The following is a 23329-nucleotide window of genomic DNA, read 5'->3' on the forward strand; positions in this document are numbered from 1 at the left end:
TTAATCAGCTTTCTGGTAAAAGCTAAATGCCCTGGCTCAACTGACATCTCATACAGTCGGCTGCTATGGCCCCCTCTGCTTTTAGTTAGAATTTTAATGTCATAGGTTTTTTTCCAGTCGTAAAAGTGAGTAGAAAAAAATGGGAACAAATCCCATTGCTTCTCCTAATGATGTTTTTTTGTAAAACAGTCCAGCATTACAGATGGTTTGTAAGATGTGTACTGGGTCTGGCTGGGATGGAGCTAACTCTCCTCATAGCAGCCCATATAGTGCTGTGCTTTGCATTTGTGGCTAAAACAGTGCTGCTGACAAAACAGTATTTCGGATCTTGCTGATCAGTACCCACACAGCATCAAGGTTTTCTCTCTAGGCTCACTACCCCCTGCCAGCTTCAGTGCTCAGAGTAATATGTGATAGCTGTATGGTTGCTTTCTGCACATTTGGGGAGCTGGTATCTCACTGTCATTACGTAGATGCTGCTGTGTGTCATGTCTGAGCCAGTGGCATAACATGACATAACAGATCGAATTGCATCTCACTCTTGAGAGTACAGTGGTATGCCTTTGTCTGCATACTGTCTCATTAAGGGGATGGATTTGCTGATGCTTTCCCACGTATTTGCAGAATTTGTTCCTCTGAGCAAGTTTTACCCCTGGCACTTGCACCTTCACACATATTAACTCCCTTTCCTTCACCAGCTCCAGATTATCAGTTGTCCTACTAGCCACTTACAAAAGGAGCACTTGTTTTTAGATGCCTGCAAACTTGTTGTTTTAGGGCATGGCTGACAATCAGAGTTCTGTACTGGTAGCAATTCTCATCTCATCTGGAAAGGATTATATATAACATGACAGAAGGCTGTTCTTCAGCTCAAAGGGAAGTTCGTGAAATAAATCTCCAGTGTTCAATGTATATATTTTAATTCTTGCTTGCATTGTAGTCCATACAGCAGACTATTCTGTCCCATGAGCCTTCAATAAAATCGGTGATTGAAAAAGGAGAAGCACTTTTTGATCTGGTAAATGATGTGACTCTCAAAAACAGTATTCAAGACCTTGAGAATAGTTACCAGGAACTCTGCACCACAACAAAGGTAAGAAGTTGGGAAGAAAACTAGGCTCTTTCAATTTGTTACTTTTTTTTTTCCCCCTCTTTAAGAAGTTTACTGTTTCATGCTGTAATGCCGCACACCGCATACACAGAACCAGTTAGATTTAATAACGTTTTCGTGTCTGTGGTGTGGGGGACAAGGCGATTCTTGAGTATGGAAAGAACTTCGACTTCTTAAATAAATCTTAATAGATCTTGCACAAACCCTGTTCAATCTAGTTTAACTGTTGAATGGAAGTCACTGGAGAAAATGAACTGCAAGGTGGATATAATTTAATTCAGCAAGGGCATTATTAATTAACATTGATTCATTAGTCCAAATGTATTTAGTATTTTGAAATATCTAATACTTCTAAATACAGCCTAAAGTATTATTATTCCTAAAGCTTTTAATAGGTTATACTCCTAACAAGGATAAGCTCTGCAGACCATGTTAGTACTTACGTTTGACCTAAGTACCTTTAATTACCAGTCCATCTACAGATAACAGATGATTTTATTTTTTTCACGTCTGATTTTTATTTACAGACATTCTTCTGATCTGTACCACAGAACTGATATCTGTTGCATTAGGTGTAATGTTGATGACTTAAATGTAGAGAAGTTTATGAAAAATCTTTCTTAAAAAGAATAAATACATTTTTAGCTCAGTGTGTACATTCTTAATTTGCCTGCTACAATCACAGGCAATATGTAGGTGCAGAGGCTTTAAACAGCAGGGATCCAGCCATGACATTTGGTAGGACATGTGCAGTCTTTAAAACAGCTTATAATAACCGTTTCTGAGTGAACTTGATGTCGAGTTGAGAGTGTTCCTTTTCTTAAAGTGAGGAGATCCTCAGTCTTCAAAGTATGGTATTTCATCTGGACTGAAAATACTGCTCAGTACTGCAGCGTTCATTCACACAGTAATCCCTTTGGTGTCCTCCTTAACGTCTAGTCATGTGAGGGTACCTCACAGCAATAAGAATGTAGAAGGTAACTCTCTTACTATGTTTTCAAGCTCTTGGTGAGTTTTGGTTTGGGAAGTTTATTTATTCTTGTAATTACCTGAATATTTAATTTTCGTTTTTGTGGACCTGCAGGCATGTGTTGAAAACTTAGAGGTGAGAGTAAAAGAACATGAGGATTATAACAGTGATTTGCAAGAAGGGGAGAAATGGTTATTGCATATGTCCAGCAGGCTGGTCAGCCCTGACCCCATCGAGAGTAACAATCTTGAAATAATCACTCAGCAACTAGCTAACCACAAGGTGGGTTTGCTATTGGGTATGCTTCCCTTGTCCAGTAAAATAGAATTTTTCATATTTGCTTTTCTGTCTCTGTTGCAGAGCTCTAGTTATTTGTCATCTACCTGTTTTATTCCTCTTACTGCTAACTGTGTGAATAAGCATCAGTGTCATTAATACAGTTACAGTTGATAGCACTTTTTCTTGGATGAGACTGCATTTGCACAATAGCTTTGTAGTACAGTGGTCTGAATTTTTGCTCTGATGCTTTTAAGGATAAGTTTTTTTTCCCCTCTATTTCTGCCGTGCTCTGCCCACTCCCCCACTTCGTCTGTCCCCCCTGCCCCCCACTCCCGCATTAGCCTGCAACATTTCCTCCATTGCTTTTGTTCAAGGTATAGTTATGGTTGCTATTAATGATAATCATTCACTACATTGATAGGCAGTGCTTTCTAGATGATAAAGAAAAATTCAACTCTCCCTACCTCTCCCTGAAACTCAAATTCCAAGAAAGAATACTGAAATCTTTTAACTAATTGTGATTAGTGTGTTATTTAAGTAACCTCCTTGGATAAAAACTTACCTCCACCAAGTCCAGTGTAAAGAACTGTTTACAGTGGAAGAGTTTATAGAATAAGATATGATTCAGCATCAGATTTAGCCCTCTTGGGAAGATTAAGGGTTTTTTGGGGGGCATAAGCATCTAATGCTGACACATTATCAGAGTGCTACTGATGTTTCTCTGGGATATCTATGTACAGACTTTTGACAATGATTTTGCTATGAGTCTGCACTCTAATAGCTTGACTAAAGCCATACATGTTTTCTAATTTTTTTTTTTCCAAATCTGAAAACAAAGATTGTTAAAGAAAAAAAAGGCTAACTTAAAAAGCTGTAAAGCAGAACACTTTTTAAACTTACAATATTTCTTCAAAAGTATTTTACCTATTTCGTAGGCTATCATGGAAGAAATTGCAGGATTTGAAGATCGTTTGAACAATCTTAAGAGTAAAGGTGATTACTTGATCAATCAATGCACAGAACATCTTCAAGCAAAATTTAAGCAAAACATACAAAGCCATCTTCAGGGGACGAAGGACAGCTATTCTGCCATATGTAGTACAGCCCAAAGAGTAAGTCTTGTTTCAAAAGTGTATGTATGCTATTTAAGAAAATAAAACACATTATTATTTCAATAAGTACTTGTTTCTTTAAATGGCTTAGTGAGCCTCCAAGTTACTGATGTAGCATTTCATCATTAGTGTGCTACAGCTGAATTCCTCTTGATCCAAATGTGTCCTTGCAGCCAGGAAGACTTGCTGCCTGTCAGTTCTTAGTCTCTCCACACCCTCACTACTTTAATGTTATATTAGCTTCTGAGGAGCTGTAGCAAAGAAATTAGAACTGTTCCTACTTCAAACACTAGGGAGCAAATTGCACTCTTAGCATCAGTAGTTTGCATGTGTGCATAACAGGTCTTAATTCTGTCCTAGGAAATACTGTCTCTCTTAGTAAGACCAGAATCTACACATAAGAAGGGCTAGCTGGGTCATTCTGTTAATCCAATTAGCAGATCAAGCTGGCATAATCTAAAAAAAAAAAAAAAAAAAATTAAACGAAAAAAGTAGACTTTATAGTCAGCAAGAAGATCTGTAGAGGTAGGTGAAACCTCATACTAGATCAATGGCAAAATGTTGAAGAATACAGAAATAAGAGACAGTGCTCCTCATTTGCATATTTATTTTTCCTTTCCAGAAGCCATGCCTTAGATATTGTCCATCTTCTCCACAAGGTGCAAGGTGCAGTGAGAGCTTAAGGAACTGTCTTCCCTTGGTACTTTTATATATGAGGGCTAAAATAACCACAGCCTTAATAATTCTGACTTATCTGCAGTATTCAGGCTGGGACAAGAGAGCCAATAGTGATGTCTGAAAATGCATTAACATTATAAAATGTTTATTTTAGGTGTACCAGAGTTTGGAACATGAACTACAGAAGCATGTTAGTCATCAGGACACCCTACAGCAGTGCCAGGCTTGGCTGTCTACAGTGCAGTCAGAGCTAAAGCCAGCTACATGGCCACCTTTCAGCCTGGCAGATGCAGTTAAACAGGTAAAAGTTCAGCACTTGAAAATGCTCAGCTATCCTTAGTGAGGTGAGCTCAGGTAGGATACTCTCTCTGACCTTCTCAGGGAGCTGTGTAGCCTCATTGTTTATTGCCAGCTCCAAAAGGAATATCTTGAGTGAAAAATAACTGTAGGTGAAAAATCACAAAGGACTTCTGCTAGCTCTGCTTAATGCCTAGAAATACATTACCTGAAAACAAGTTGGCTTATTAGATAAACCTGCTCAGATGTGTTTAGCAGAGAGGTGATGTCCTTCTGCTTGTCCAATTGCCAATCTGCCTATTAATATGAAACCTAGTTTCATAAAACTATGGGCACAGAGTCTGTAACTAGGCAATTGAAACAATTTTTCAGCTTAAGAGCATAGAAATGCATCTAGCCCACATTAGTCATTAAGAATGTTTTCTTTGCTTCTTGATTATTCTTAGTAATTTAATGTGTTTTACATTTGATTTGTACCTTGCTTTCAAATTAAACTGGTATGATACTAAAAATTCTGGAAATCAAGGCTGTCTCATCCACCATGTGTATTAATAGAGACCTTGAAATACTACAGGTGGCAGCTCTGCAAAGGTAGGTGGAGCAGGGGCATGGCAGTGAAGCTGGGGCAAACCAGGGGGTGACAGTGGGGCCAACATGATGGCACCTTCCCAGTGACGTGCAGAACTGCAGCACGCAGATGAGGAGAGCAGAGTCCCCTTGGTGTCAGCGACCATCTGGTGATCACCAGGGAAGTCTGTAGGGATGAAGCCAGTTGCAGGTGGACGCAGAAGGTCAGAGCAGCAAGGCGTGGCCAAGAGGATCAGCAAGGCACAGATGCAGCTATAGTGTAGCTCAGGTGAGGTCCATAGATTGAGTGAGAACCTGAGCTTACATACAGCTCTCGAGTGAGAGGGAAGGCTTCTGAACACTTTTCCATTGGCAAGGTCTCAGCTGAGCCAAGTCAGGGCTGGCCCTGAGCAGAGGCAGCCAAACCCCAAGGGGAGTGGGACAGAGGTTGCAGAGCCTTTTGGTGCACTGAGGGCCCTCACCACTCCTGAAAATTAGGGACCTGTTGCAGAGCTTAACTGTTCTCAGTGTGAAAAGTAATTTCACTCATATCTAAGAAGAATTTTCTTGTTGCACCTTGTCACTTTTCCCTCTAGTCCTTTTTCCACTCACCTCAGCAAAGAGTTTGGCTCTGTCTTCTCAGTACTGTCCCCACCTGAGCCCTATCATTTTAAGTAATGGCAGACTGCAATTAGCCTCTCTTCTCCAGGCTGAGCAAACCCAGTTCCCTCAGACCTGTCCAAATGCCATATTTATGGCCCTGTATCCCCCCAGCCCTTTTCTGGACTTGCACCAGTTTGCCAATATCTGTTCTATGAGGGAAGAGGGAAACTGGGCCAAATACACCAGGGACAGCTTGACAAGTGTAAGTATGGGAGAATAATAACTTCCTATAGCTTGCTCTCTGCATTTTTGCTAATACAGTAATTTGGGGGTGCCACGAGGGCATAGTGGTGTTGTCTTCAATTTTCTGCCCACAAGGACCTACCATTGGCCCTCTGCATTAGGTGGTCACTCATGATACTTTAATAACTGGATAAAACCCTGCTTCCTTCACCTTGGGATAGTAAGTGACCTTGTTATGACTATGTGTATCTAATGCTTTATTGCTAAAGAAAAAAACTAAGTAATGCATATTTCAGTAAGTGAAACGGGATGCTAATCAAGTGTTTTAGAGTTACTCTTTTCCATTACTATGACAGAGCAGCCTTACCTAATAAAAGAGTGTGTGTCTACATTTCCTTTTTTGGAAATAATAAGCTAAAGTATAATTACTAAAATGCATGATTGGAATAAGAGATTATTTCCACAGTCTCAGAGTTTGAGGATTGTCTTCCCTCAGGTAAAACATTTCCGGGCTCTGCAGGAACAGGCCAATACTTACTTGGATCTTCTGTGCTCCATGTGTGATCTGTCAGATACCACAGTGAAGAGTACAGCGGCAGATATTCAACAAACAAAACAAATGGTAGAAGATAACCACAACAACCCTCTTCTAATCCTATTTAGAGCTTTAAGTGCCTTGATCTATCCTCTTTTAAAAAGGTCATGTTGGGTAACGGTTTAAAGAAATGCCTTCTTACTTTCATCTTAAGTATTTGTTTTAGGAATAGTTCTAGTTTTTCTTTTTCTGCATGGATGGTGTATTGGTGGTTTCTTTTTTTTTTTTCTGAATTCTTTGGTTGTTGTTGGTTTATGGTTTTGTATGTTTGTTTTGTTTTGTGTATGTTTTTGTTTGTTTGTTTTAATTCCACACATTAGCATCATGGTATTAATACAAAGACACATGACAAAGGTCTCTAACAGTACTTAGGTAATGTTACAAGATGTTGGTCTAAAGCCACACAAATAACATCCTGTGGAAGAAAACCTGATCCTTTTTTTTTTTTTTTTTTTCATAAAAAGTAATTCAATCTATTCTTCTCTGTATTTTATTAAAGCTTAGACAGATTTTATTGTTATTATTTATTCAGCAGTAGGCATGTTCTTATTAGGGTATACTAATATGTTAATTATAATCATAATTAAAAATATGGTGATTCAATTCATAAACCAGAGTGCATCTATTTCAGCATATGAATTTATAGAAGTGTACCTCAGTTTTAAGTTTTAAAGTAGCTTAATGCTTGGTTTTAGAATAAAATTATAAATATAAGTTATTAGAAAAGAAACAGTATAAGCATTCCTGTTGTAAACATGAAAAATTTAGTTTCACATGCACACAACACCGAACTTTTGAAACTACTCTATCATGAGTAAAAAAAACTAATATATACAGTAACAGTATCCCATACCAGAGAGGCAAATTGTAGAAATCCAAGTAATCCATAAAAAAGTGGCAATCCAGATACTGAATAGCTAAAAAGCATCCCAATCATCAGAATAAGATTATCCTCTTATTTATAAAGCAGGGAAACATTTTTAAGAAACCACAGACAGTACAGTGCTGAGATAAATTCAGCTGGTTGAGTGGCTAAACCTTAAAGGCACCCTACTGCTGTATTTGGAGGAAAAGAAGCTGTATGACTATTGGTTTAAAGTGATTGATGGGCTCAGATCCGGTAGTCATTCTTCTTATTGGTGTTTTACAAAAGGTGTATAGGCAAAATAACTGGAGTAAGCAAATTAAAGGAAAGTACTTAGTTTAAGCTTTTATTTGATCATTGCAAAGACATGTAGGGCACAGTCCAGCAGTATTCTTGGCATGCAATAGGCTAAATCACACGGTTAATTTAAGGTTTAACAGGAGGCACTTTGAAATACACTCATAAATATATTGAAATACACTCATAAATATACTTGCTTCCCTCAAGAGTGAAGGATAACTTATTTTTTCCCCCACAACCTTCCTTTGATAGGTCTTTTATGACCTTTGAAGGTTAAGACTCATTTTATGGATAATATTAACCTCTTCAGAATCTAGTGTAGAAATTTGCTGTTAGTACAGTATTGTACTCAGAGGGAGAATGGTATTTATTCTTAAAAAATAGCTGCATTAAAGCATTACCTCCTCATTTCTTTTCTTCTAGATTGAGCAACAGATAATGCACTCTCAGTATTTAGCTCAAGGCTGGGAAGAGATCAGACAAATAAAGGCTGACCTCTGGATATATTTCCAGGATGCAGATCAACAACTACAGAATTTGAAAAGGAGACGGGCAGAATTGGAGTTAAACATTGCCCAGAATATGGTACTCCAGGTTAAGGTAAGGAGACTTTGGGTTAAGAGTAGAAGGTAAGGAAGAAGTTCATCCTGTGGATGATATGATTGTAATTCATGTTATATGCACATATTGCACAGAATGCTAATATGTTCTATGCAAGAACAGAGAAGACAGAGGAAAGAGGGTTTCCTTACTGATGATAAAGGGTGACACGGAAAGCGAAACACTGCACTTTAATAGTTTTCTGATTTCGTTTTTTTTAAAAGTAGACAGTTTTCAGCCTACTGTTCTGATTTGCTTTCACTTTTTTAGGCTAATTGCTGATGACAGTCTACTTGAAGATCTGCAGTTTGTGATTGCTAAGTTCTTTTTTTAATTGTTTAGATCTATTTCAAAATTGGTCTAGGAAACTGCTCAATGTTGCTAGACTCTGAAAATCACTGGAGAATAGGTATGATAGAAACACAATTTAATTTACGCTAAATAGTGAGATAAATACCTTCAAATCTTTGCTCATTCATTTACATATGAGACTTTTTTAATGGCCATTCTGCACGTATCATAAACATCTGGAAAGCAACAAGAAGAAATGGGAAATCAGATTATTTTTCTGATAAATGATTAAATGCTTGGGTTTTGCGTTTTTGGTCTACACTTTGCTTGTATTCTTTTTCTGATATGCCAGAAGTTAAGTGAAAAGTAATCAGCTCTTCTTCTTCGTGTCTCTTCTACACAAGTGTCTGAACAAAGTCATAGCCCTTGAAGATATCTCAGCACAAGGTGGGCTGAAAGCTGTTACACCAGCTATCATTAGAGTCCAGAAAGAAGGAGTCTGTATTTCTTCACTATTTCAGTCAGGAATGTTGGTTCATTATGAAAGGCAGGCACCTGCTGTACTGTCAGATGTGGTACAATGTGTATTTTTTCCTTGTTTTTTCCCTGGTAAATGAAGATGCCTAGCTCTATTTGATGCAGTCACCAAGAGGAATGAGGCAGAGCTGTGCAGTAGCACCCTACCAAGCGTCACTGCAAATGCATCATCCCAGCAAAGTGCTGGAGCTGGGCACATCGTTTAGTTACAGTTATTGGAAATACAATTTGGGAAAAGATTACCTTAGACAGTTTGTAAGGGCTGAAACATATTTGGTTAATTTTATTAATAGTTGTCGGTATTTCGTATATTCTTTTTTTTTTTTTTGTTCTCTGTGACTTCCTATTTGGTCAGGTAAGTGTGTGCAGAGGGACTCTTTACTGGAATGTATTACAGAATCACAGAATGTTAGGGATTGGAAGGGACCTTGAAAGATCATCTACTCCAACCCCCCTGCTGGAGCAGGAACACTTAGATGAGGTTACACAGGAATGTGCCCAGGCGGGTTTTGAATGTCTCCAGAAAAGGAGACTCTACAACCTCCCTGGGCAGCCTGTTCCAGTATTCTGTTACCCTCACTGAGAAGAAGTTTCTTCTCAAATTTATGTGGAATGTCCTGTGTTCCTCCTATGTTAACTCAAATAGCAATCATACCTTAATAATCATTGGCTTTGTTTCAATAGTGACAGCAGTAATGGTTGCTCTTATACAAGTAGGAATAAAACAGAGTGTGGATGTGGGGGCTCACTGGCTCATGGGTTCAGCTTCTTATGTTAAGTTTCTAATGAAAAGGGAAAAGGAAAAAAAAATACCTAGAAACGGTACTGTTAAAATGAATTCTCATGAGATCCAGACTGTCTCACGTATTTCAGCTGTGCTAGTCCAGAAGCCTGGACAACAAGGTGTGACTTGATCATGATTTCTGTTTGTCACTGGCACTTGGAAACTACTCTGGTTTCCTTTCCCATCTGTAGCAAACCTGTCCTCACCTGAGAAGATGAGGAGAAAGGTTAGGGGATGGGAGAAGGCACATCTTCCAGTTTGCATCTGCACATTTGCCTGGACAGATAATTAGTTCTTACACTATTTATTCATTTATTTCAGAGTTTTTATTTAAATTCCATCTTCTAATTTTGAGCAGCTGTCACCATGTTGATTTTGACATGTATCTTTTTCAGGAATTCAGTCAGAAGTTGCAGTCTAAGCAGTCAGCCCTTACCTCTGTGACTGAGAAGATGAACAAACTAACCCAAGGGCAGGAGTCACCAGAACACAAAGAAATAGGAGAGCTGAGCAACCAGTGGCTGGACCTCTGCCTTCAGGCACACAGTTTGCTCATACAGAGGGAGGAGGATCTGCAGAGGACGGGGGATTACCATGACCGCATGAATGTAGTTGAAGTCTTCCTGGAAAAGCTCACAAAAGAGTGGGACAACCTGGCCAGGTAAAAAAAAGGAGTAGCAAAGACAAAGCTGACTTAGTGCATATACGCTGAAAGAGCTGTTTACAAAGTGACTCTAAGCTGGATGCACTAAAAATCCCTTTTTCCATGCTTAACTAAAAGCAGGCCTCCCTTATCGTACAATTACTTGTATTGAAATAAAGAGAATTTGAGAAGCCAGATCTTCGGTGTTTGTCTTTAAGGCAAGTACTGATCTCATCTCAGAGTATACCATTTTCTGATATTTCAAGTATTTTGACAATTTTGTTGGAACCTTTCATTTGTGTTTACTGTGTTTCATGTGTGCTTTCATTGAGATACTGTGTTTTATCTGTTAGACTATTGTATTAGAGTTTAGTTGCTGCTGCCAAATGATTGCAGCTGCTTAGAATAGCATGAACATCATACAAGCTGAGTGTAAAATTGTGTCTATTACTGCTGCTATCACTGTCACGGAACAAAATTCACTTTAGCCTCAGTACTTGTTGTTCATAAGTGCAATATAACCAGTGTGCTTTGTAGTATTAATTTTAATTTGCATTGTCAGCCTGATGGCCGCATCGAAGGTGAAAGGGAGAGGAATGAAAATGTTGAACTTTTTAGTTAATATTCAAGACTGGTACCTTCAAAAGAATCTGAAAACTGTGGGTATTTATATCATATTGATTTTAGTGTATAGTGGGCTTAAAATTAATCCTGACCTCTTTTAAAAGACTCTCCTGAGATAGTATCTAATAATTAATTTCTGTCCTGTCCATTTTGATAACAGATCTGATGCTGAAAGTACAAATGTACACCTTGAAGCTTTGCAAAAATTGGCACTGGCACTGCAGGAAAGAAGATTTGCTCTGGAAGATTTGAAAGATCAGAAACAGAAGATGATAGAACATCTGAACCTTGACGACAAAGAATTAGTAAAGGAGCAGTTTAGTCATTTTGAGCAACGCTGGACTCAACTGGAGGACCTTGTCAAAAGGAAAATTCAGGTTTCTGTTTCAACCTTAGAAGAGCTCAGCTTAGTGCATTCCAAATTTCAGGAACTAATGGAATGGGCAGAGGAGCAGCAACCTAGTATCTCAGAGGCTCTTAAGCAGAGTCCTCCTCCAGATTTGGCTCAGAGTCTTCTCATGGATCATCTTACCATTTGCAGTGAACTTGAAGCCAAACAACTTGTTCTGAAGATGCTTGTGAAGGATGCTGACAGGGTGATGACCAACCTAGGGCTCAATGAAAGGCACGAACTGCAGAAAGCACTTTCTGATGCACAGCACCATGTAGATTGTCTCAGCAATCTGGTTGGCCAGAGGAGAAAGCACCTGAATAAAGCACTTTCCGAAAAGACACAGTTTCTTATGGCAGTCTTTCAGGCTACAAACCAAATTCACCAGCATGAGAAGAAGGTAATGTTTCCAGAACACATTTGTCTGTTGCCAGAAGATGTGAACAAACAGATCAGGACTTGTAAGAATGCCCAGGCTAACCTGAAGGCCTATCAAAACGAAGTCACGGGGTTGTGGGCTCAAGGACGGGATTTAATGAAAGAAGCAACAGAACAAGAAAAGAGTGAAGTGTTAGGTAAACTGCAAGAACTACAGAATATGTATGACACTGTTTTACAAAAATGTAACCAGAGATTGTTAGAACTAGAGAAAAATATAGTTTCCAGGAAATATTTCAAAGAAGACTTGGATAAAGCTTGCCATTGGCTGAAACAAGCTGATATTGTTACATTCCCAGAAGTCAATGTAATGAATAGTAACTCTGAACTATACACACAGTTGGCGAAATATCAACAGATTCTTGAGCAATCTCCAGAATACGAAAATCTGTTACTTGGACTGCAAAGAGATGGCCAAGAAATCCTACCATCACTTAATGAAGTGGATCATTCTTATCTGGATGAAAAACTTAACGTTCTCCCTCAGCAATTTAGTATCATCACTGCTTTGGCAAAAGAAAAATTATATAAGGTTCAGGAAGCAATTCATGCCAGAAAAGAGTACGCCTCTTTGATTGAGCTGACAAATAAAGCTCTGACTGAGCTAGAAGATCAGTTTATGAACATGGACAAAGCTCCAGCTGCTGTTTTAGCCAAAGAAGCTGTATCACTCCAGCAGACCTACAGAGATCTCTTAGGTGAAGTCATGAGCCTTGGCACAGCAGTGGAAGAACTAAACCAGAAGAAGGAGGCCTTTCGAAGCACTGGGCAGCCATGGCAACCAGATGAGATGTTAAAACTTATTACACTATATCACAAATTGAAGAGGCAGATAGAACAGAAAATTAACCTGTTGGAAGACACCGTAGAAGCATGCCAAGAACATGAGAAAATGTGTATGCAGTTTGAGGCACAACTAGAAGCAGTGAAGAAAGAGCAGGTTAAGGTAAATGAAGAAACGCTCCCAATAGAAGAAAAGTTGAAAATATACCACTCTTTGGTGGGCAGCTTGCAAGACTCCGGGAGTCTTCTGAAGCGAATAACTGAACATCTAGAAGCCCTTTCTCCTCAGATTGGTTCATCTGCCTGTGCAGCTGCAAATCACCAAGTGCAGTCTTGGCAAGAGAAACTGAAGTCTTTGCACGCTGCCATTGGTGACACCGTGATGGAGTGTGAGAACAGACTTGTGCAAAGCATAGACTTCCAGACAGAAATCCGCCGCTCGCTTGACTGGTTGAGATGGGTGAAAACAGAGCTTAATGGAACATTAAGTTTGGACCTCAAGCTGCAAAGCATCCAAGAAGAAATTCGAAAGGTTCAGATACATCAGGAAGAAGTGCAGTCAAGCCTGAGAATAATGAATGCGCTGAGCAACAAAGAGAAAGAGAGATATATGAAAGCAAAGGAGCTGATACCTGCTGACCTGGAAAACACTCTTGCTGAGCTGACAGAACTAGATGGTGAAGTTCAAGAAGCTATACACGTGAGACAGGTTAGTGGACCCTAAGTGTCATTAGTTTCTCACTCACAAAGCTGAAAAATATGGCTCTGTGGCTTGATGTTTGTAATCGTCATGAAAATATTTATTTAATCATCCTGTTGTTGGGTTGTTTCAATGACTCAGGTTGCAGCCTGTTGCCATGGATGACCTGGAGGCGAGTGGGAAAAGGCTTCCTTAATATACATTTATACCTGCACATAGAATTGCAAACTCACTGAAAATCTGGTTCCATGTAGTCTCTCTGGACCCATAATTAAGATACAATAAAAGGAAAAGAAAACAAGCATGGGCAAAATCCACTCTCAGTGCAGGCTATTTTTGTTGCTGCTGAATTTTATGTCTGTGACCCTCTGTATAATTTTCCCTTTTATTTCAGGCTACCTTGAATAAATTATATAACCTCTGCCAAAGATACTACCAAGTGATGCAGATGACAAATGATTGGCTTGAAGATTCTCAGGAATTTCTACATTTAGCAAGAAATGGTCTTGATGTTGAGAACTCTGAGGAGAACCTGAGGAACCACATTGAATTTTTCAGCACAGAAAGTCAGTTCAGTAATCATTTGAAGGAGTTACAGGGCCTCTTGTCTGAGATAGAGCCATCTATCCAAGCCACAGCAAGAGAGCAGCTGGTGCAGAATGTAGCGGCATTGGAGGAAAAGGCCAAAGAGACAAAGCAAGAAGCCAAAACCCAGCAAGAGCAGTTGCAAAGGTATATTCATCTTTGTTTTTCTTTCATTTTAAGATCACCTTGTTGGTGATGAAAGAAAGAGATCACAACATTAGTTGGAGCTTTGTAAAATGTTTGTGGTACTGATGAGCAAAGTGGATATTAGGATTCAGAGCTCTTGTATTCTGTTTTCTCCTCTGCCGCTGATTGACTAGATGTGTGATCTTAAGGAAGCTATGCTAAGATTATGTACAGCTTGGAAGAGTACTGAGAAGATTAGTAGGGAATAACTGTCCCTTATTTCATCTGACACAAGACCTCCGCAGAAACAAATTAAATTGAAGCAGACATTTTGAACTGAAAGGAAATACCTTTTTAACAAGCATAATTATGTTACATGTTATTCTTGAATGTTCTGGATTCCAAAAGTCTGAGGGGGTTTAAAACACAACCTAGACAAAGTCATAGAGGAAAAGTCAATCAAGGGCTATTCTATGCCAAGCGGTGTTTGTAAGACACAGCTGAAAATCAGGGGCATATGCTTCTGTGCATGCTTTTTCCCAATAATATTTCCTTTTCTTGGAAAATACTACATAACAGCAAAACTAAGCAGTTACATTCAAAACTAGGTGCAATAGTATTCCTGATTTTCAAATGTGTTGATATTGCGTTAAATTGTTCTTTCTGGAACTGTATTTGTTTAAGGTGTGCCTCTGAGTGGCAGGAATACCAGACAGCAAGACAGAAGGTTATTGAAGTGATGAATGAGGCTGAGAAAAAATTATCTGAATTCTCAGTAGCTAAAGCTGCTTCTTCTCATGAAGCAGAAGAGAAATTGCTAACACATAAGGTAAGGTACTGAAAATTATATGAAATCATTTTCCTTCAGTGAAAATAAATGTATGTTATGTAGGTACCTACCTGTGGCAATCTGAATTTGAGGTTTTACATCTTTTCCTGTAGCGCTCAACGATGTCATAGCACACCAAGAGGTGATTTGTGTTGTGCACAACACACATTACCTATGTGGGGTGACTGGGACAAATATTTTTAATTACTTTTCAGCTTAATATCTGTCTATTTGCTTACAACTGCAGAGAACTGGAAGGAACCTAAAAGCCTTGGGTGCACAAGTCACAAAATTGTGTACCTTACAAGAAATTCAGATTAACAGAAATATCCATCTACTTTGTATCATATGGACTAGTTTTACTTGGACAGGAAAGATTATGGTTTAATATTAACTGGTTTTTAGTCTAAAAGAAAGAAATGTAACTTAAAAACAATTAGGATGCTAATAAGTTGCCTTAATAAATGCAGATAATGACACTTCCAGTATTCTTCCTGGTCTTCAGTTGTGACTCTGCGAAGGCAGGAATCTTCCCTAACAGTAATGTCATGTCTGCCACCTTCATGAGAATATCTTGGTATCCTTGGACATCTAAAATGGCATTAGTGATAAACATGGTATACATGTATGCTGAAGCAACTGAATTGTTTCTTTCATTTTTAGACTGTAATAGAAGTTAGCCTTTGCTATGAGAAGGATTCTGAACTCTTATTTCTCTCATTTTTGAGGGGTTAGCAAGGAAAGGAAAACCTGATTACATCAGATTTCTGCTGCTTCAAGAGAGTTGCATTTTGGACCAGGTCCTTCAAGCATCTGTAGCTAATACATTGTGTGTGAAAAATAAAGTGAGACCTATCCACCTCACTCTGCAGTGTACCTCCTTTTTGCAGTGGATGGAACTGGCTTATATGCTTGTGTATTGAATAGTTATGAGTTGTGCTGTAAAAAAGGAAAACAGTGCTTATTGTTTGCTTTTTCAGACTCTTGTGTCCGTGGTGAATTCTTTCCATGAGAAGATCACAACCCTAGAAGAAAAAGCATTACAGCTGGAAAAAATTAGCAATGATGCCAGCAAGGCAACTATAAGTAGATCCATGACAACAGTTTGGCAGCGCTGGACACGACTCCGGAATGTAGCCCAAGAACAAGAGAAAATTTTGGAAGATGCAGTGCAGGAATGGAAAGGCTTTAATGATAAGGTAAATTCTGGTCTTGGTAACTTCCCCTTTTTTTAACCGTAGATAGCATTCACTCATTATACTGCCTTCTTAGTCATCTTAAGGTAGAGAAAGCTGATAGCAGCAACCACAGTGATTTTTCTTAGGTCTTGTAATAAAGCAGACATGGAAAACATAGGTTTAGAACCACACTGTCTCCGAGACTTACTGTTCTTCTGTATGCACATATGTATAGTAAATACAGAGTTGTTTTGGTTTATGGTGGTTCTTCAGAATATTCTCCTCTACATTTCCCTTCCTGAAGTGGTCTGTTCTAGATTAAGTCCATCTCTTTTTTTTTTTTTTTTCCTCTTTTATTTTTTTCCCTGGAAAGTATGAAGTTGCTCTTTCTAAACAGTGATATTATTGTCCATCACTGCTCATGTATTTAGTTTTGTTTTCTTATATCCTACTTGACTTTTACCTGTTGTCCATTTTTGTATGCTCAGATTCCATGTTCTCTGGAAACAGGAATAATCTTTTTGTTAAACGTATGACTTGTGCCAAAAAGGGGTCTCCCCCAGGACAAAGACCTCTAGTTCCTATGACATTAATAGAGTTAATGAATGCTAAAATATATGAGAAACCACTCATCACTTAACAAAAAATCCCTTGGCAAGTACAGTGTGAAGAGCTAGGGCTAGCTAGCTAGATCTAGCAGCATTAGGACATAGATTTATATATGCTATGGAGACTCTGGCACAAGCCCTGTACCACAGCTGTTTTACAGCATCTACATGTACAGCACTGAGTTTAGCACATTTTGGTATTGGTTGTACTAGCTTCTTTTTAATTTCATTATTGACAAAACTGCATCTCTTTCCATAGATTCAGAAAGCCACCATAGCAATAGATCAGCTACAAGGTCGCTTACCAGAAAGCTCTGTAGAAAAGGCATCCAAAACAGAGCTGCTGGAACTCCTGGATTACCATGGCACTTTCCTTTTGGAGGTGGAGCACCAGCTATCGTCTTTGGGCCTGCTCAAACAGCAGGCTGTCAGCATGCTCCAGGATGTGGAAATAAAGCCTCTGTCTCAGGAGGAACTACCAGTCATACAAGAAATCAAAGCAATGCAAGATCGATGCTACAAGTAAGGCAGTGTTTTAAAAGATTCACTAGGAAAATGATACCTTAAAATTAATTAATTAAAAAAAGTTCATATGTCATTTTTGTTACCGTTAACAATCGCCATGCTTAAAATAAATACTAGTTACTATATTTAAAATAAGCATCAGTATAATTTAAAGTATCTTTATTTTTTAAATAGATTTTTACCATTATTTTTATTTCTATCTGCAGGAGTATTACATTTTAGAATATGTGCTTTCTGCTTTGCATAATAACACTAACTTATGCAAGAGTTGTATAAACTACATTAAAGTTCAAACTGATTTTGATCCATGCCTTATCCTAGGTATTTTGCAAACGCAATTCCCATCAATATGCATGGAATTTATCTCACATTATTTCAAATTGTAGATATCTGCATCTGAACTGGTTAATTCTCCCTCTCTAATTAGTGGAGAGAAACAGACAAGCCTAAGATGCAGTTTTTCTGACCTATTTTAGAAGTTTCTTTTAGAATGATGATGAATCACCCTAAACCATGCCCTAGAATTGCCTCCTTCCTCCACTGACAATCAGGACAGTCTGTGATGATGAACTCAGATGTAGGTGTCTGTATTGTAAATATTTGCATTTCTTCAAAGGAATTGTGAATAGATGTCAAAACACATAAAACTGCTGATTACAGGGAATGAAGAATGAACATGAGAAATTTCAGTGTGCTGAAATTTTGCAACACTGCCCCAGTTCTTATATCTCTGGATGTGAGGCTATTCTTATCTTTATTATTCAAGATTTTTTGACAAAGCAACGTTTTTAGACATTGCATAATTCTTCATAAATAGTTATCATTTCTTTGTTTCTGAAGTATGCAACAGAAAGTGAAAAAAGGTGTGAAGATGGTTAAACAGGAACTGAAGGAGCGTGAGGAGGTTGAAGCAGAGATTAATAGTGTGAAGTCCTGGATCCAGGAAACAAAAGAATATTTGCTAAGCCCTGATGTAGAAGTGGATACTCAACTTCAGGAGTTGCAGGTATATAAAATTTGTCCATTTCTAAATTACAAGATTTATCTTCATTGTAATCTACTAGTGAGTGTTAATAAGGTCAGAACCACCAAGAATTCCAATTAGACAGTATTCATTAGTTTTTGAGTAAGCCACCCAACAAATTCATAAAGCATGAAGTAGCTGATGGGCTGTAATACTCTGTTTTAAAGATATTTAAAATATATTTAAGTATTTGTATTTATGCATATTGTTTATTAATTTTCTGTTCTCATTTAAGATGTGGGGGAACTATAGAATGTGAGTGGACAGAATATAGCATTTCTTTTCTCTCTCAGTAGTTTGGGAGACAGTGACACAACAAAATAAACTCATTTAGCTGGAGGTGCTGAAAACTTGACATTTTGTATATACATCTGGTCACATGGGAACAGAGAACTGGACACAGTCAAAAATGAGAATCCAGTGAAACCCAAGATACAGTTCTTTTTAATGAACTGATTAAACAAAAATTTGAAACCACTTAGCTTTGTTGCAAGCTGCCTGTAAAGTCTACATTTCCGAAGATTACATAGACGTGTTTTTCCTATTGTTCTTGACCAAGCTGTTTTTCTGTCATTAGTCTCTCCTTGGTGAAGTAACTACTCATCGCCAGGCTGTTGAAAAAATGGCTGAACAACAACAGAATAAGTACCTGGGGCTTTACACCGTTTTGCCTTCTGAACTCTCTCTTCATTTAGCAGAAGTTGGGCTGGCCCTTGTAACTGTACAAGATCAGGTAAAGCGTAGTAGATAAATGTGTTACAGATCTATAGCAATTCTTTAATCTTCATAATATAGTGAAATACAGTATCCAAGTGTGGTTGAACTATGACAACACAGACTGGTTTGATTACCCTCTTCCTTTATACTGAAGTAAGTTAAATGAAAGTTAGCTTCCTTTGAGGTGGAGAAATTTCTGGTTACTGAATTTAATTTTTATTGTTGGCAGATTCAAACCAAAGAAAAAGAAGCTCAGCAGATCAAAACATTGAATCAAGAGTTTGGTCAGAAAATCCAGGGGATAGCAAATGAACTAAATGCCATTCTTTCCAAACTGAAAAGGAAAACAAATGATATAGCACAAGCTAAACTTGAACAAAAGGTAAGACAAGGCTTCCTTTATTTGGTTACATCATAAATTATTCTGACTTGGGATGTTCACTTAGTATCAAAGTTGTATTTCTGAAGACTTGCATGAGACATTTTTAATGTAGTTCAAATAAAGAATGGAGAGATGAGATTTTTTAATTACATTCTTTGCAAAGTAGCCCATACAGGGGCTTGAGCAAGTAACAGAACTTGGATGAAGTAGCTGAGAGTACAAGAAAGTCAGAAGGACAAAGTTATGCAGTTCCCTCTAAATAAAGACTATGACAGCAAGCCTAAGAGTCTTCCAAACTGTTCCTTGTACCAGGCTGTACTGAAAAGACCACTCTTTACAGCCCACCTTTACTTGTGGTATATAGAATTTCAGTAGTCTAGCTCATATCATTTGGTACAATAATGAGGTAATGATGGTTTGGTTTTTTAACTTGTCCAAGATAAACTTGACCAAGTTAATGTCTGAGATTAAGCAAAGCATACCAAATAGGAAAAGATTTGGCATGTCTGGTATGTCAAAAATTACCTGTTTATTTTCATGAGTGGCTCTCAATATGCTTCAAAATACCATTTGCTTTGCAGATATCACTGACATATATCCCTTCAAAATTGGTGCATCTCCTTGATTCCAGTAATTAAGCAGAAAGACACTGAAATGTGCTTTCCCATGTTGCACAGGTGAAACTGGACTGAAATTTAGTAAAGTTCCCTCAAATGCATTTATATCAGCACTCGAGTGATACTTCTGAGATTGGGTTGGCTTTGATTATGGTAGTAAATATTTTGTGTTAACATTGAAACTGATTGTGGAAAAAAAAAAAAAGTCTGTTTTAAATCCATGTGACCCGGATCAAATGGATCCTTCCCTTGCTTTTAAGTAGCATATAAATTCTGTATCATTTCTATAGTAGACATATTTATTTATGCCTGCCTGAAATATGTGTGTGTGTGTTTATTCAGATGAATAGTTCAACATCTATCTTTATGTCTACACATAGACAGTTATGTCACTAAGTCATGCTACTGTTAGTGGAATAGTATTTGTTTATCATCATGGTTGCTCATAACTTATACTCTTAAGGTGTGTCTGCCAGGACAGCCTTAACCTGAAGAGCTTGAAGTAACTTTTCTAATCACCTGTAGCTAGAGCCGTGTTCTGAATCAATTTTTGTCTGATGATTGCTATTTAAATTTCTACAAATAATTGGAAAGGGGCTAGAGTGTTTGATGAGACTTATTTATATTACAAAACCAAATAATTAACATCTTAGGTATAAAAAAACAAATACAAAAAAAACCCCAATACTCCTTTCTGTAGAAACTGTAGCTTGTAAGTATGTTTTCAGTCTATAAGAAACATGTAAAACATTTTAGGTTCCCTTTTTAAACTTTTCAGAAACTTTGTAACTATGGTTAAAAAAAAAAAAAATCTGGTTCTACTGAAACAGTCAAACATGATCCATAGTTCCGCATCAAGATCAAACTATGAAAATGCAAGTTGGAAATGAAAATGAAAGATTTATAATGCATTAATGAGTAATTACATATTCCTGAGTTTTAAGAGTATATTTTAAGACAGCAACAAAATGAAATCCCTTTTCAATAAATCAAAATCCTTGTCATAGCAATGTGTGCTGAGTAGTCCTTTTAAAAACAAACACAGAAAGGTGGCCAAAACAGTTAATGTCACTCTGAAGTGTCTCAGTCTTTTGCTGTGGTAGGGAAAACAGTTATCCATTTCAGCTGAGAAGTCAGAGAAGAAAGAGTGGTGACACACTTTTAAGAGATGATCAAACATTCTGCTGTTCTGCCTTCCTGGCTTGTCAAGCATTGTTGGCTTCCAGCCAGAATAAAAATGGCACAAGCTATGGAGACTTTGGACAGGGTATAAAAGTTGTAGGTTGGACTAGAAATAATCAACTAAGAAGCTAACACTTCCCAGATCACTGATTTTCTTGTTTTTCTGTCTAGATCCTTGGTGAAGAGTTGGACAGCTGCAATATAAAGCTGTTGGAATTAGATGCATCAGTCCAGGACTTCGCAGAGCAGAACGCGCCACTTGCTAAGCAGCTGGCTAACAGGATCGGGAAACTCACTGTGCTGCACCAGCAGACCATACGGCAGGCTGAGTGCAGGGCAGCCAAGCTCAGCCAGGTGTGATCTCAAATCCTTTCTGCTGTTCCCTTTCAGAAGCAGAAGGAGCATACGAAGTTCTCATTTATTTTCCTGTAGTTCTGCAAGAAGGGGCATTCCTTAGCACATCTGCCTGCTATTAGTCAGGGCTTGCGTCACACATTGAAGAGAGAAACAGATAAGTCAGATCAGGAGGGTGGAATAATTCTGTGATGCTGTTTTAACATCCTCTTCCATGAATCATCAGATGGTTGGTTCCTCTGCTGCCCTGAAAAGATTATAGACCTTCCCACAAACAGTAGCATGCCAGGAAGTACTCTCTCATTGGACTTTTCAGGGCCTCTGTCTTACCAGTGTTATCTATATTTGCAGCATTAAAAAAAAAAAAAAAAAAAAAATTTGCTCTAGTCACGATCTATAGGGGTGAATGTAATTTGTAGATTCAACAGAAAAGCCTAGATACAATGGCCTTGATAATGCGTAATGTTTGCGCAACATTTCAGCATTCATACCGATGCTTCCCCTGCAGTTTGAAGTCCTTGAAATTCTTATTATTTTTTGGCAGTTTTTATTATCTCGTAAAAAAGTCTAGCTAAAAACAAAGAAATGGATTTTCAATGCTTCCACCATCAATGCCCCAATAAATTGAGAGTTCTCTTTTTTGCACATCTGAAGAAGCTTCTTGGAAGACTTGAAAAAGATAACTGTTTCATTATATTCTTCTCAATTTCCTCTGAAAAAAATATTTTTAAAAAGAGATAGAAAATTACTGTTACATGAAAGTAAGAGTTCAGTCAAAGGCACTTGTTGAAGAGATTTAACACTTAACATGTTTTTGTTCAGCACCAAGAAATCCACTTCCTGTCATAACAAATGATAGCTAAGGCAAACTGCATGCAAATACAGATCAGTCACCTGCGATTTGATCCATTCTTCATACAGGACAGATGCGTGAAAATCAATGAAATTATTCCTGCTAAGTGAGAAGAGAATTGGAACTAAAGAGTGCTTTGCTAAATAGAAATTGGATAAATCAGAAACCAGAGCTTTTCTCCTGTATTTTGAAATAACTACAACATTTCACTTTTTGGAAATATGGCAGACTGAGTGTACAAAGCACGTTTTAAAAAAAGGTGACTTAGTGGCTGACATGGAAAGAGCCAAAGAAAAATAAGGAATGACAGAAAGAAGGCTTGCAGTGAGCCATGAATTTAGCAAGAAGGTATTTTAGAACTTACATGTGAGGCTGAAAAATGTGCATTAAGTGTACCCCCTAGGGATACATTTGAGCATTACTGCACCCTCCCAGTGTGACCTACATTCTTATGGTGCCTTTTTTGCCCTGAATTAGATATGCTTGTTACTGGAAACAGACCAATTTTAACTCCATAAATACAGAGGTAATTAAAGTATATTCAACAGTAGGGAAACTTTGTTAAAATGATCACCAAGTTAAAAACAATAAATGAAATAAAATTAATTTGTCATTCTTTAAGAACTGTACAAAATTACATCTTATACTTAAGTGGATTTTTGTTTTAAATCCAGGCTGCTTCACACTTGGAAGAATACAATGAGATGTTGGAGTTCATATTGAAATGGATTGAGAAGGCAAATATCCTAGTGCACGGTAGTATAACATGGAATTCTTCCTCTCAGCTTTGTGATCAGCTTAAAGCCTACCAGGTGATTATATGAGCTATGAAATTTAAAGGGCAGTGTATAAATGAAGTTATTTTTCTAAGCAGTGAAGTTTTATTTCGTACAGCTTTTTTGCTCCCTTCCTTCAGGAGAAAGAAGTTTTCAAATGCT

At 37.9% G+C, this 23329-nt stretch overlaps 1 protein-coding gene across 20 annotated transcripts in view; it reads left to right on the top strand.

Annotated features, from left to right (window-relative positions):
• SYNE1 (spectrin repeat containing nuclear envelope protein 1) overlaps positions 1-23329 on the top strand; it is a 300382-nt gene that overhangs the window by 169485 nt on the left and 107568 nt on the right. For all 20 annotated transcript variants that reach the window (XM_065057381.1, XM_065057392.1, XM_065057386.1 and 17 more), the window contains 17 exons: positions 941-1093; positions 2196-2363; positions 3296-3472; positions 4305-4451; positions 6357-6482; positions 8044-8220; positions 10228-10493; positions 11260-13420; positions 13806-14143; positions 14807-14951; positions 15932-16150; positions 16997-17259; positions 18103-18268; positions 18864-19019; positions 19233-19385; positions 21356-21538; positions 23066-23203. In XM_065057381.1, the coding sequence (XP_064913453.1) occupies positions 941-1093; positions 2196-2363; positions 3296-3472; positions 4305-4451; positions 6357-6482; positions 8044-8220; positions 10228-10493; positions 11260-13420; positions 13806-14143; positions 14807-14951; positions 15932-16150; positions 16997-17259; positions 18103-18268; positions 18864-19019; positions 19233-19385; positions 21356-21538; positions 23066-23203 (5136 nt within the window). The remainder of the gene's footprint in view (positions 1-940; positions 1094-2195; positions 2364-3295; positions 3473-4304; positions 4452-6356; positions 6483-8043; positions 8221-10227; positions 10494-11259; positions 13421-13805; positions 14144-14806; positions 14952-15931; positions 16151-16996; positions 17260-18102; positions 18269-18863; positions 19020-19232; positions 19386-21355; positions 21539-23065; positions 23204-23329) is intronic.

This window comes from Columba livia, chromosome 3 (genome assembly GCF_036013475.1).
Source record: "Columba livia isolate bColLiv1 breed racing homer chromosome 3, bColLiv1.pat.W.v2, whole genome shotgun sequence".
NCBI lineage: Eukaryota > Metazoa > Chordata > Aves > Columbiformes > Columbidae > Columba > Columba livia.